At 37.4% G+C, this 15644-nt stretch overlaps 1 protein-coding gene across 5 annotated transcripts in view; it reads left to right on the top strand.

Annotated features, from left to right (window-relative positions):
- Positions 1-15644, top strand: part of LOC144978680 (uncharacterized) — a 77770-nt gene that overhangs the window by 42465 nt on the left and 19661 nt on the right. For 2 of the 5 annotated variants that reach the window (XM_078925065.1, XM_078925063.1), the window contains exons 2-5: positions 1228-1317; positions 2691-2919; positions 14269-14491; positions 15071-15637. In XM_078925065.1, the coding sequence (XP_078781191.1) occupies positions 2743-2919; positions 14269-14491; positions 15071-15637 (967 nt within the window). In that variant the 5' untranslated portion in view covers positions 1228-1317; positions 2691-2742. Of the gene's footprint in view, positions 1-1227; positions 1613-2648; positions 2920-14268; positions 14492-15070; positions 15638-15644 lie in introns of all 5 variants that reach the window. The other 3 variants (XM_078925067.1, XM_078925064.1, XM_078925062.1) reach the window with 3 other exon arrangements.

Genomic DNA, 15644 nt, shown 5'->3' with positions numbered 1-15644 from the left:
GAGATATATAATAATAATAATATATAATAATAATAATAATAATAATAATAATATAATAATAATAATAATAAAATAATAATAAAAAGAAGAAGAAGAAGAAGAAGAAGAAAAGAAAAGAAGAAGAAAATAATAAGAAGAAAAAGAATAAGAATGAAGAAATAAAAATAATAATATATAAAATATAATAATAATAATAATATAATAATAATAATAAAATAATAATAATAATAATAATAATAATAATAATAATAGTAATAATAATAATAATAATAATATAATAATATAATAATAATAATAAATAATAATAATAATAATAATAATATAAATAATAATAATAATAATAATCAATAATATAATAATAATAAATAATATAATATATAATAATAATAATAATAATAATAATAATAATAATAATAAATAATAATAATAATAATAATAATAATAATAATAATTAATATATAATAAAATAATAATCAATCACACAAATAGTAAATCAATAATATAGTAATTACTATTATTAAATATTATAATAAAAGCTTAATTTTAAAACAGCAACGAGTTCAAATGTCACGTGTTCCTTGTATCCTTGACGTCAAGGAAGTAACCCGAAACAATTTTGCAGAATCATGTTCCTTTCGCTAAAAGATAAGCTTTGAGCACGTTAGTGGATATTGCGCTATATAAAAGCTCAAGCTTTTTTTTTCAAGCTTACTGTCTTCATAAAAAAATACAATATCTTAACCGAAGATTTATACCTATCATCATTAATCATTGAATCTAAACAAGTCCAACACACGTTTTGTGGACACAGGTCACAGTTCAAACTAACTGGCAAAAGACAACTCTTTAATCTTGTTGTTAAACTTAAATTCCGTTTTGATTATTTGAGCTTCAGCTTTTATATAGCACAATATCCACTAAACGTGCTCAAAACGCTTTACAAGGCGTCCCTGACCAACAGCAGCAATACATAACATGTAGAACGAGATATTAAAATTTTTCGGACAGAGCCAATGCTGTTAACGGACAGGTACTCATTTTACACCTGAGTACGGTGAGAGAATGTTAAAGGGCCCTTTCCAAGGACTCAAATATACGCCGAGCGAGGCTCGAACCCAGTACCTTCCGATCTGAAAACGAGTGTCTTACCATGGGATCCTATAAATTTACTTTTTCTTCAAACAACAACCATACTTCTGTAATGTTTTGTTTCTCTTTCTATTTCAGAGATCTGGAATTTCAGAAATAGGTTACAAATATCATCGTGCAATCTTCAACTTCGTGAGAGGATCTCTAATAAAACGTTTGGATCATAAAGTATTGGCCTTGACAAATTTTTAACACATTGAAAAAAATCTGTTTCGTGAAATAGGCCTATAATTATTGTTGTTTTAAAAGTTTTATTTACTTCAACTTATGACACAAAAATGAACAGTGAAACATAATTATCTGTTCCTGTGACACCAAAATAAAAGTGCTATTCTAGTATTAATTACCTTTAAACAATTTTTAGTTTAAGCTTTGATATATTTTGTGGCGGGGTTACGATTCTTAAACAACAAAAACTGTACGAGAAACAACACAAATTACAAAAAGGTTTAGAAGTAAAACCGTAAGTAAGAAATCACCAAATTATTTTGTTTTCTAAATTAACGTTTAATTGTTTTATAAGACAAACCCTTATAAGGAATAAACAAATTAACGTTATAACTGTTATAAGAAAAACCTTTATAAGGAATAAACTAATTAACGTTATAACTGTTATAAGATAAACCCTTATAAGGAATAAACTAATTAACGTTATAACTGTTATAAGACAAACCCTTATAAGGAATAAACAAATTAACGTTATAACTGTTATAAGACAAACCCTTATAAGGAATAAACAAATTAACGTTATAACTGTTATAAGACAAACCCTTATAAGGAATAAACAAATTAACGTTATAACTGTTATAAGACAAACCCTTATAAGGAATATACAAATTAACGTTATAACTGTTATAAGACAAACCCTTATAAGGAATAAACAAATTAACGTTATAACTGTTATAAGACAAACCCTTATAAGGAATAAACTAATTAACGTTATAACTGTTATAAGACAAACCCTAACAGGAATAAACAAATTAACGTTATAACTGTTATAAGACAAACCCTTATAAGGAATAAACAAATTAACGTTATAACTGTTATAAGACAAACCCTTATAAGGAATAAACAAATTAACGTTATAACTGTTATAAGACAAACCTTTATAAGGAATATACAAATTAACATTATAACTGTTATAAGACAAACCCTTATAAGGAATAAACAAATTAACGTTATAATTGTTATAAGACAAACCCTTATAAGGAATAAACAAATTAACGTTATAACTGTTATAAGACAAACCCTTATAAGGAATATACAAATTAACGTTATAACTGTTATAAGACAAACCCTTATAAGGAATATACAAATTAACGTTAGAACTGTTATAAGACAAACCCTTATAAGGTATAAACAAATTAACGTTATAACTGTTATAAGACAAACCCTTATAAGGAATATACAAATTAACGTTATAACTGTTATAAGACAAACCCTTATAAGGCATAAACAAATTAACGTTATATCGAAACCTAATCCCGACAAACGACCAGGTTCATTAGGACCTTTTCTTTATCCCCTCTTTAAATACACAGTGAGCAGTGTTGTAATCAAAAGTAGCACGATATATATTATAGTTTGTAAACAATGGGTCGATGGACGGGAAAATCTTGTCGTCTGAGCACCATGATGCTGATGACGTCAGTGTTCTTTCTGGTGGAGATCATCGTTGGATACGTCACCAATTCCATCGCACTGGTCGCTGATTCATTCCACATGTTGTCTGATCTTGTGGCTCTGGTAGTCGGGCTGGCGGCCGTCAAGGTAAGATTTTTTTAAAGATTTAATTTCATTCGATGTACATTTCATTTTTGTCATCATCATCGTCATCCTTATCATCGTCATCATCATCATCATCATCATCGTCGTCGTCGTCGTCATCATCATCATCATCATCATCATCATCATCATCATCATCATCATCATCGTCGTCTTCGTCGTCACCCTCATCATCATCATCATCATCATCATCATCATCATCATCATCATCATCATCATCAACATTATCATCATCATCATCAACATTATCATCATCATCATCATCATCATCATCATCATCATTATCGTCGTCTTCGTCGTGTACGTCGTCACCATCATCATCATCATCATCAGCATCATCACCTCATCATCATCATCATCATTATCATCATCATCATCATCATCATCATCATCATCATCATCATCATCATCATCATCATCATCATCATCATCATCATCATCATCATCATCATCATCATCATCATCATCATCATCATCATCATCAATATTTTCATCACTTCACTACCGTCAGTTGCACTGAACAATGGGAGGAGCTAAGTGTTTCTTGTTCAGGAAAAATGAGATACCGATGAGGAACTCAAACCCGGATCCTCTCTGTAAGAGTGCTCAGTCTTATCTACTCGACTATTTCTACCTTCTCCGTCTTGACTATTGATTTGTCACACATTTAACCCTCTCCTTACCAGCCATTTTCAGAATTTCCCCGAAAACTTCACACCCACCGAACACAAAAACAGACATTTCCTACTCAAAATAGAAAAGCAACAAGCACATCCTAAACGTAATATTGTTCGACAATACGAACTCTATTACAGAATGTCGGGTTTTTATAGATATAGCAAAAAGGAAAGGAAATCTGGATGAGAAAAGTGACGGTTGCATCGTAACAAATGTGACGATTTTCCAATAGATAGTATGCACTTGGCTAAGAAGCTCATAACATTGCCATCCGGAAATATAACGGACCAACACACAAAGCTGTTTGTATCCATGAACGTTTATAGATAGTTCGAAGATGACGTCACTCAGGTCTTTGTTATTGTTTTTTGCAATCCGCAATCTCAAGTTGTGACTGAGATGAGAAGATACAGGCTGCATATACTTGGAGTAAGCGAAACCCACTGGATACAATCCGGACAGAAACACCTCAAGTCTGGGGAGAAGATTTTATATTCAGGGAGAGGGGACGGGATTCATACACAGGGAGTAGGAATAATTCTAAGCAAGTTTGCCCAGAAGTCACTGAGAGGATGGGAACAATGCGGAGAAAGGATCATCATGGCGTCCTTTACAACACGGAGTAAGAAGATCAGCATGAACATTGTACAGATCTATGCCCCAACAAATGATGCAACAGATGAGGACAAAGATACATTTTATGGTCTGCTACAACAAGTCATTGACAAGTTGCCAAGGAAAGACATCAACATATTGATGGGAGATGCTAATGCAAAAGTGGGACAGGATAACGTAGGCTATGAAGGTATCATGGGACGTCATGGCATGGGAGAAATGAATGATAATGGAGAGAGGTTTGCAAATTTCTGTGCATTCAACAGTTTGGTGATTGGAGGATCAGTGTTCCCCCATAAGAGGATCCACAAAGCAACTTGGGTCTCACCAGATGGTGTGACAGAGAATCAGATTGATCATTTTTGTATCTCTCGTAGATTCAGACGTTCATTGGAAGATGTGACAGTACAGAGAGGGGCAGATGTTGGATCAGACCACCACCTGCTATTGGCAAAGCTTAAGCTCCGACTCAGAAAACACGGGGCCAGATCACATACAAGAAGAAAATTCGAGGTGAATGCACTTGATGGGGAAAAGAATGAGGAATTCAAACTACAATTGAGTAATAGATTCCAACCTCTTACTGAGCTCGAGGAGGACATAGATGTAGAGTCACATTGGGCAAAGATCAAGGAAGTCTACATAACAACTTGCCATGAGGTATTGGGGGTAAAGAAATCGGAACATAAAGAATGGATAAGTCCAACCACCTTGGACCTTATTGAAAAGAGGAGAACAAGGAAGGAACAAGTGAATGCAAGCCGAACAAGGGCTTCAAGGCTGGATGCACAAGAGCAGTATCGAGCCATAGCTAAGGAAGTCAAAAGATCTGTGAAGAAAGACAAGGAAGCATTCATGAACAGACTTGCAGAGAAAGCAGAAGCAGCAGCGACTGGAGGACACATGAGGATCCTTTATCAAACTACCAAGACACTTGCTGGAAAATATGGGAAACCAGAGGTACCAGTCAAAGACAAAGATGGGAAAACTATTTTTGGAAAAGAGGCTCAATCTGAACGATGGAGGGAACATTTCAACTGCCTTCTGAACAGACCACCACCAGACAACCAGCCAGAAATTTTGCCTGCAAGGAATGAGCTACCAATTAGCTGTGATCCACCATCGATAGCAGAGATTGTGGGTGCCATTAACAAGATGAAAAGGGGGAAAGCTGCTGGACCAGACCAGATTCCACCGGAGGCTCTAAAAGTTGATGCGAAAAGAAATGCTGAGGCCCTGCACCCACTATTTGAGAGAATCTGGAATGACGGGATATTCCCAAAGGATTGGAAGGAAGGACATCTTATCAAGCTTCCAAAGAAAGGGGACCTCAGTAATTGTAATAATTATCGAGGCATCACTCTTCTTTCTATCCCAGGAAAGGTTTTCAACCGTATTATTTTAGAGAGAATTAAGAATGCAACAGATGCTAAACTGCGGGACGAACAGGCAGGTTTTCGGAAAAACCGTTCAACCACCGACCAGATTGCCTCTCTGCGAGTCATAGTAGAACAGTCTATAGAATGGAACTCTCCTCTTATTGTCAACTTTCTGGATTACGAGAAGGCTTTCGACAGTATTGACAGAGCAACATTGTGGAAAATTCTGGCACATTATGGACTCCCTGAAAAGATAGTAAACCTCATTAAGGAAATGTATGAAGGATCAAGTTGCAGGGTTGTACATGAAGATCAGCTTACTGACAGCTTTGAAATTAAGACTGGTGTCAAGCAGGGATGCTTGCTCTCACCATTCCTGTTCATCCTTGCCATTGATTGGCTAATGAAGGAAACCTCCAAAGGGAGAAGAAATGGGATACAGTGGACCCCTGGACACAGTTGGATGATCTGGATTTTGCAGATGATCTGGCTCTTCTGTCCCACACCAGGACCAGATGCAAGCAAAAACCACAATTATAAACAGCCTCTCGGAATCAATTGGTCTAAGAATTCACCCTGCAAAGTCAAAGGTCTTGAGGATAGGTACGCGTCAAAGGGAGCAGATCAAAGTAAAAGATCAGGAACTCGAAGATATAGACACTTTCTGCTATCTCGGAAGTATAATTGACAAGGATGGAGGCACGGAAGCAGAGGTGAAAGCACGAATAGGAAAGGCACAGGCTGCATTCACATCTTTGAACAGAGTTTGGAGAACTAAAGATATCTCCCTTCAACTAAAGCTAAGACTTTTCAACTCAAACGTGAAGTCTGTCCTACTGTATGGATGTGAAACTTGGAACGCATCACAGGCATGTATAAGGAGGGTACAGATTTTCGTAAACAGGTGCATGCGTAAGCTACTCAGAATAAAATGGATGGATAGAATAAAAAATGAAGAAGTATGGAAAAGAACACAGCAGAAACCAGTGGGAGAGGATATAGGAAGAAGACGATGGAGGTGGATTGGACACACGCTTAGAAAGAATGACTCAACTATAACAAAGAAAGTATTGGACTGGAACCCTCAGGGCAGAAGATCAAGGGGAAGGCCACGAGGAACATGGAGAAGAATTAAAGAAGCTGATATACAAAGAAGTGGTAAGACCTGGAATGAGATAAAAAAGTTGGCTCAGGATAGAGAAGGATGGAAACTGTTTGTCTGTGGCCTATACCCTGACCCAGGGTGAAAAAGGCAATGATGATGATGATGAATCCGCGTTTATGAGGAATGCTCACTAAACTGTATTAACCTGACTATAAACGTTCGTGGATACACACAGTTTTGTGTGTTGGTCCGTTATACTTCCGGATGGCAATGTTATGAGCTTCTTAGCCAAGCGCATACTATCTATAGTCAGGTTAATACAGTTCAGTGAGCATTACTCATAAACGCGGATGGCAAAAAACAATAACAAAGACCTGAGTGACGTCATCTTCGAACTATCTATAGGTGGCAAGGAGAGAGTTAAGTCTGAACTTGATAGAAACGTCAATGCAATACATTCAAAAATTGTTTTAAACACAGTAATGTGATATCCAATCTCAATTCAAATCAGTTAAGAGGCAGAAAAGAACCTTTAACTAAAAAAAAATAATTATATTGAGATGATCTATATTAACTTTTCATGTGACTGAGGTCATTTGTGACACTGCAAAATGTTCTCAAAGTGACCCTCATAGTGAAAAGTTGTCACAGCTATTGAAACATCTAACATCACGATTGGGCATTTTGCTCAGCTTGATACACGGGTTTGTTTATTTACAACTTTCATAAACAACGCAGCGTGTTTACAATTTGTGAAGAAATATCCAATCGTTGGACAGCAACAAATCATGTGATTAATGACAGTGTTGGACGAAAACCTAAATATAGATCGCGCCCATTGGTAGTGAAAAATATAGGAACGGAGCATTTCTGCAAGATAAAAAATATGAAATAAAGTGTAGTGGTTACCTTTTCATACACACCTCAAACTTTTAATTTTTACCTTGTTCTTGTTGGAAGGTTATTATATCGATGCTATACGTTTGGGTAAAATACTCACTACACCCGCCAGCCAGTTGTGCGGCTATGTGGTCTAGTGATATGGCACTCGCTTTCGGATCGGAAGGTCCTGGGTTCGGCGCATAGTTGAGTCCTTGGAAAAAGGCTCTTTACTCACATTCTCTCACCTTACTCAGGTGTAAAATGAGTACCTGGCCGTTAACAGCGTTGTCTTTGTTCGAAAAATTGTAATATCGCCAAACAGGCGTTATGTCCCGTCCTACATATTAAATGTTGCTGTTGACCAGTGACCCCTTATAAAGCGCTTTGAGCACATTTAGTGGATATTGCGGTATATAAAAGCTCTTTTTTTTCTTTTTTTTAACCCTACCACAATACACAAAATCATGTATAACCTCGAACGTTTATAGTCTGATTGAATTGGCTGTCTAAGAACGAAAACAAACAGCTGAGTGACGTAAATTTCGTTATTTCTATAAACTTTAAAATTTGCAGTTTTCTTTGATGGTATTATTGATCAGGCGTGATAACTTTTATAATATTTATCTCAAACACATACATACCATGGATGGTAATCATGTGTATTTTGCTAAGTTGAGCACAAACTACTACTGTCTGAAAGGCGAAATTATATTCCCTTGCAATTAACCAGTAGATTTTGACAAATCAAAACATGGGATTTGTGACACACCTTCTCACTAGAACCTTTTCACATGCCATGTGATCAGAATGTATAAAAGTCAAAACATGATTAGATTTATACTGTTTTTCTCCTCTGGATACACTTTTAGGCTCGTCGAAGAAATATTTCATAAGGGCGTCCGCCATTGTTCCGATATAGTTTAGAACCAACTACTAAGTCACTTTGCGCCGTTACGAGGGAAGTGACATCACGACTGTTGAACCCTATTTCTCTATTACATCATGTGGCCATTCTACGGGCCATAATATATTATAATGATATTATGTGTCAACAACTTATGTAACAATAAGTGGTAACGTTAAAGATAAGATTAATCAGTTAACTGCCGCCCTCTGACAAAACACGAATTTAAAAATTTGGCCAGAAAACTCGTTCTTCAAATATAGGTCGATTTAAATGACCCTCATCTTGGCAAAACCTCTCAAATCTAGGACTTCGCGAAGTCTTCCATACATCCATTCCCAGGTTTGAGAGTTTTTGCCGAGATCAGGGTCTTTTAAATCGATCGATATTTTAAGGACGTTTTATTTTCTGGCCAAATTTTAAAATTCGTGCCTTTTTTAATTACGTGACAAAAGGAGACGATTATCACCAAAACGAAAGTAAAAATTCAGTTGTTGTTAGAAGTGCTCAAGGAAACAAATGAGCATTTGTTGTTCAGTTCTAAAATCTCGGTTATTAATAACTTTACAATTTTTATTTCCTACAATTGGCTAACAACTTAAATTTATCAATTTATGCAAATTTAAGAAGCAAAGATGTTTTCAAAAAAAATGTCAAAATATTTGCTTGTTTACATTCCATAATCCTAATAATCAGGGTATACACCCTGCTACTGGTTCCAATCTCATTGGAAGTGTAAAACAACTATACCGGGAGACTGGTTTCAGAGTGTTATGACATCTTCTACAACCGTCAAAAATGGAAATTAAAAATTCGAACTGGTCAGCTATTTAGAACATCCTATAATGAGCATCTGTGTCCAAAAAAAAATTATAAGCATTTTTAATTGCTGAGATTTTACAGCTGAAATATACAAAAGTGCAACTTTCGAGAAAACGGTATTTCACGTGTTCTAATCATTGCCAACAGCAGGCGTCATATCTTGTTCTATATGTTACCTGTTGCTGTTGGTCAGGGACCGACCCTTTGTAAAGTGTTTTGAGCACATTTGGTAGATATAGTGTGCTATATAAAATCTGCGCTTTTTAGAATGAATAATACCGTTGATAGGGTCCAGACATTGCAAAATATGCCATTATTAGCCAATTTTTCTTTCACCGATAGAACCCACAATTAACTTTTTTTTCCCCCGTGATCTTCGTTTTCTTTTATGACGATTTTTTTTCTGGTAAGTGTCAGGTTTTTAGTTAACGAAGGCTACGGCCGAGCACGGCATTTAAGTGGTTAACTCACTCAATCCCAACACCGACCATTTCCGTAGTTAACCCTGGTTACTTTTACCCCATGCCTATTTATTACATTTTTCTGAGACAAATTATAGGCGTAGTATCAAAGCTATTTTTTTTAATTTTTACATGTTAATGGTAGTTGAATAAAACTATCTCTGCGTATGCTCATTTTAAATACATTTTTTTCCCAATTTTGAAAAGCATCAAAGGTGTCTAGGATTGAGTGAGTTAATAATAATTCTGTAAGCACTACGTTAAAATAAACACTTCAGGACACGGGTCACAGAGACCCTAAGGCTGTCGTACCATGAAAAATAATGTTTATAAAATGTTGATCAGAAAACCCTTCTCTCAAATATCGATCGATCACAGTGACCCTTATCCTCCACTTTGTCAACAACTCTCAAACCTTGAGTATTGAAGCAAGTCTTGGTCATTTAACTCATTCAACCCTAACACCGACTATATCCGTTGTCAACAACTCTCAAACCTTGAGTATTGAAGCAAGTCTTGGTCATTTAACTCACTCAACCCTAACACCGACTATATCCGTTGTTTACCCAGGTTCCTTGTACCCCATGCCTATTTATTACATTTTTTCTGAGACAAATCATCAGCTATTTTCAAAGCTACTTTTACATGTTAATGATAGTTCAATAAAACTGTCTATGTCCATGCTCATTTTTAATAATTTTTTTCCAATTTTGAAAAGTAGCAAAAATCTGTTGGGTTGAGTGAGTTAAATCAGTTGATGTTTGAAGGACGAGTTTTCTGGCCAAATTGATGTTCAAATACGGGCTTTTCCAAAGTACCACACTTAACTGCTGGTTGAGGACGTTGTTGAGTGGTTCCCGGTGTACTAGAATAATAATTAACACACCGATCGCTGTTTGGTCAACCCTTAAAAAAACAATAAATGAGCTTTTATATTGAGCAATATCCACTAAATGTGCTCAAAGCGCTTTACAAAGGGTCCCTGGCCAACAGCAACATTAACATTAAACATAATTTTGGACGGGACATGACGCCCGTTAGGCGATGTTACAAATTTTTTTTTTGGATAGAGACAACGCTGTTAGCGGCCAGGTACTCATTTTACACCTGAGTACGATAAGAGAATGTGATTAAAGAGCCTTTTTCCAAGGACTCAACTATGCGTCAAGCGAGGCTCGAACCCAGGACCTTCCGATCCGAAAGCGAGTGTCATACCACTAGACCACATAGGCCCACAACCCTTACCCCAAAGTACCAAGGCTAACGTTTAATCAGCTGATCTTCCACCTTATCGTACCTAGCTGTAGCTGTGCCAGCCTGCCAGTCAACCCGCCAGACAGTGGATGTGCCGAACACATTAGGTTAGATTGGACTCTAGATGACACGTAACCCACCAGGTCAATCTGGTAATATGTCGAAATGAACTAAGTTGTAATGAGCGATAGGGCCGGCAGTAAAGTCGTGTAAAGTTGATACACTTACATTTCCGGTTCCAAAATTATTGAAAGTGTGTCTGTTAATGGACTGATAATGAATAAGTTTCATATTAAATCACAAGAAGGCTTAACTATTTTACTGCTTGAAATGAATTAAGTTGTAATGAGCGATACGGCCGGCAGTAAAGTCGTGTAAAGTTCTCACACCTTCAACATTTCCTGTTCCTAAATCATTGGAAGTGTGTTTGTAAGCAGCCACTTCAGAGAACTGATAATGAATAAGTTTCATATTGAATCACAAGAAGACTTAACTATTTTAGTGCTCGAAATGAACTAAGTTGTAATGAGCGATAGGGCCGGCAGTAAAGTCGTGTTGTCACACCTTCTACATTTCCGGTTCCAAAATCATTGGAGGCGTGTTTGTAACCAACCCTTCTGAGGACTGATAATGAATAAGTTACATAATATTGAATCACAGTCTTATGGTGCTTCTGCGTGCGGTTATTTGGTCTTGTGGTATGACACTTGCTTTCGGACCGGAAGGTCCTGGGTTCGAGCCTCGCTTGAGTCCTTGGAAAAGACCCTTTACTCACATTGTCTCACCGTACTCAGGTGTATGATGAGTACTTGGCCGTTAACAGTGTTGTGTCTGTTCGAAAAAATTGTAATATCGCCTAACAGGCGTCATGTCCCGTCCTACATGTTAAATGTTGCTGTTGGTCCGGGAACCTTTATAAAGCGCATTGAGCACGTTTAAGCGGATATTGCCCTATATAAAAGCTCAAACTTTTTTAACGCTCTATTTCCATTACAGCAATGAGCCCCATAACAATAAGAGTTATCAGATCTCCATTTAGAGACACCTCAGTTTAAACCAATGTGGATGTTTCTGAAATTGTTTTGAATTTTGAATATGTCGGAGATGACCCAAATTCTTATAATAAAATAAAATAAAAATCCCTTTATTCATCCAATAGGGGATTTGTCTTTATGATCCATTCCAAGAGAAGACTGTAATAACACAGGCATCAGCCACAGTGCAGCGCCGCAAATTGAGCTAGGTCGAGGTAACTTGAACAAGGCCACTCAGCGCAGCGGCGGGTGATCGAACTTGGTACATTTCGGGTACGAAGCACAGACCGTACCGCTGAGCCACGCTCCCCACAGTGCGTCCATAAAGTCTTTCCCTGATTTCAAAGACGTATTATTCTAAAACCGTTATAGATATTTGCATCTGGTTTTCGCCATCTTCTGGGCCCTACACTCCTCTAAGCTTGGTGAGAAGTTGCCAGGCTTTGATACCAGTAAGAGGAGACACTGGGTAGCTGCGAATCGGCTTCGGTCGAGGAGCTGCCTAACGGCAAGTACGTTACATCGGTGGGGTCTAACTTCCTGTCCATTATGTCCACGCTGTGGGCAAGAACCCGAGACGGCAGAGCATCTAGTCGAAAGGTGTGTTGTGACTATGCTACCAGGCGGGTTCGCGACGGTGCACGAATGCGGACCGGACTTTGCTGATTGGGTCGATCGTCATAACATGATAGTGTGAACCATAAGAGGCTGCTGCTGCCATCTTCTAAGGAAAAGTCATACATTTAAGCCCGTTAGTCATCCACCACATTACATCACCAAATTTATAAAAATCACCCTGAACTTAACTCTCTCCTTACCACCATTTTCAAGATTTTCCCCAAAACTTCACACCCAAATAACACAAACGTAGATTTTTTTATCACTCAAAGCAGTTAAGTTCTTGCGATAACTAATTTCTGAAGCGAAACAACTACTCTACAAACATTGTTCATTTACTTTAAATGTTATGATGTACAAATTAAATTTTAATAAGAAAAATGTTTGTTGTATCGAAACGAATGTGACGATTTTCCTATAGTTGATAAGGAGATGGTTAAAAGACATCATTTTTCTCTCCTATTTTGGGCCCGATAGCTCAGTTGGTAGAGTACTAGCTTCACACGCAAAGTGGTCAAGAACGATCCCGGTGAAGTCAAAAAAATTTTCTGACTCCCCTCGCCGTCCACTCTGCAGTGATTGGGTAGCTTGGTCTGTTGGACCCGACGGAAACTACTTTAAGAGAGACCAGTTTCCTATCCAAATGATAGCAAGCAATTTTCTATTATTCGTTTCACACTATAGGGACAGCGATTAACTCCGTCTCCATGACCTCAAAAGATCTGAAGGATTACTTTACTATTTTATTCACAAAATTATTAAATGATTCTTTTCTATGTTTTTCTATTCTCGTTGAATCCACCAAGACATTGGCAGGGCTTGAAAAATTTCCAGAAAATAATTAAATGATTCCTTTCTTCCAGATTTCCAAAAAAGTCGCTAAAGGCATCACGTACTGAGGTTCTTGGAGCCTTGATAAACTGTGTTTTTCTCTTGGCTCTTTGTTTACACTTGCACTAGACAGAGATTTATGGAGGCAAATTACTAACTGGATAATTGAAACAAACTGACAGACTGGAAGTCACGCACACAGTCATGCACGGCAAGCTTCCATAGAGACTGAGCAGCCATATTGATTCATTCTTTGTTTTTCCATTTTCGTGGAATCCTTCAAGAGATTTGTAGAGCTTGAACAGTTTTCACAAAATTATTAAATGATTCCTTTCTTTCAGATTTCCAAAAAAGTCACTAAAGGCAACACGTACGGCTGGCAGATGGCTGAGGTGCTTGGGGCCTTGGGGCAGCGTGGCTCAGTGGTACGGTCTTTGCTTCCTACCCGAAAGGTACCGAGTTCAATCACCCGCCGCTGCGTTGTGTGGCCTTGAGCAAGTCACATCGCCCTAGCTCACTTTGCGGCGCTGCTCTGCGGCGAACGCCTGGGTCATTCCAGTCTTCCCTTGGAATAGACCCAAAAGACAAATTTCCCCTTGGGGATGAATAAAGGGAATTTTATTTTATTATTTTATTATAAACTGTGTTTTTCTCTTGGCTCTGTTTTTTTTCTATTCTCGTGGAATCCATCAATAGATGGGTAGAGCTTGAATAATTTTCACAAAATTAATAAATGATTCATTTCTTTCAGATATCCAAGAAAGTCACTAAAGGCAACACGTACGGCTGGCAGAGGGCTGAGGTGCTTGGAGCTTTGATTAACTGTGTTTTTCTCCTGGCTCTTTGTTTTTCTATTCTCGTGGAATCCATCAAAAGACTGGTAGAGCTTGAACGTGTGGAGAATCCGCTCATGATGCTGCAGGTTGGAGGGTTGGGTCTCTTGGTCAATCTCTTTGGCCTTTGTCTCTTTGGAGGTAAGGGATCAACATAATAGAATCCTGAGATTTTATACAGGAAAATCCACTAAATATGCGCAAAGCGTTTTACAAGGGGTCCCAAGACAACAACAACAAGAACAACACCTATAACGCAGAATGAGACACGACGTTTATTAGAGATATTTGAAAAATTAATGTTACAACTTGTCTGTCTTATTAAAAGTAATTTTTAACACTTGATAGTTTGAAGTTTTAATTTTTTTTTTGTTGGATATCTTCTTATCATGACACGTTATACATATCTCTTGCTTGAGGACGCATATGATAAAGCAGTATGTTTATTTATTGTTGAAAATGAAAGAGATGCCGACAACGTTGTTCAATTCTGGATCTTCCAAATGTTAATACAATGCTTTATCCACGATGAGGGTCGTCGAAAAGGTCAAGGCCATAGACTAGTTTCGGTCCATAGCTCATATTATACTCTTCAACCTGTTTGTAACACATGATGGCACCCCTTTCACTTAATTTTCTAAGCGCACGGGACACTTGATATGAACAATAGTTTGGGTTTTTTTTCATTTATTTATTTATTTTTCTAATTTTATTTCTCAGGACATGGTCATTCACACGGAGGAGGTCACGGTCACTCACACGGGGGAGGTCATGGTCACTCACACGAATCAAAAACTCATGATCACCGAGACACCCTCAACGTTGAAATGGAAATTGATTGCAATAGTGTAAAGAACGCCAGCAATGACCACCAGAAAATTCACGCAGACTACGAAATTGCAAACGGAGATCTCGGAGAGACTCGGCGTCTTGTTGAAAATGAATCGAATTCACCCACCATGAGACATACAACTTCAGCAACTGCAAAATCGCTTGAAAATGACATCAATATCAAGCACAACCAAAATGGCTGTAGTAACCATAACAACAGCAGCCATGACGATAGGATCATCGGCAATAACAGCTACAACCAAAACAACTGTAGTAACCATAGTAACGGTAATCTCGACAGTAGTAGCAACGTTGGGAGTCACAATCACGTCAACGGTAGTAGCAACCACAAAAGCAGCTGTTACAAGATCAGCGTGGAGGGTGAAAAAGATTTCCACAACGACAAAGAGGTTTATTCCGTGGGAGATGGCATAGAGATAGAACTTGAGAAAGCTTGTAAGTG

Source organism: Berghia stephanieae, chromosome 8 (genome assembly GCF_034508935.2).
Source record: "Berghia stephanieae isolate SIO BIC M18660-M18661 chromosome 8, UCSD_Bste_1.3, whole genome shotgun sequence".
Taxonomy (NCBI): Eukaryota; Metazoa; Mollusca; class Gastropoda; order Nudibranchia; family Aeolidiidae; genus Berghia; species Berghia stephanieae.
Note: the sequence above shows the minus strand (reverse complement) of the source record. Positions and strands in the feature narration are given on the sequence as shown.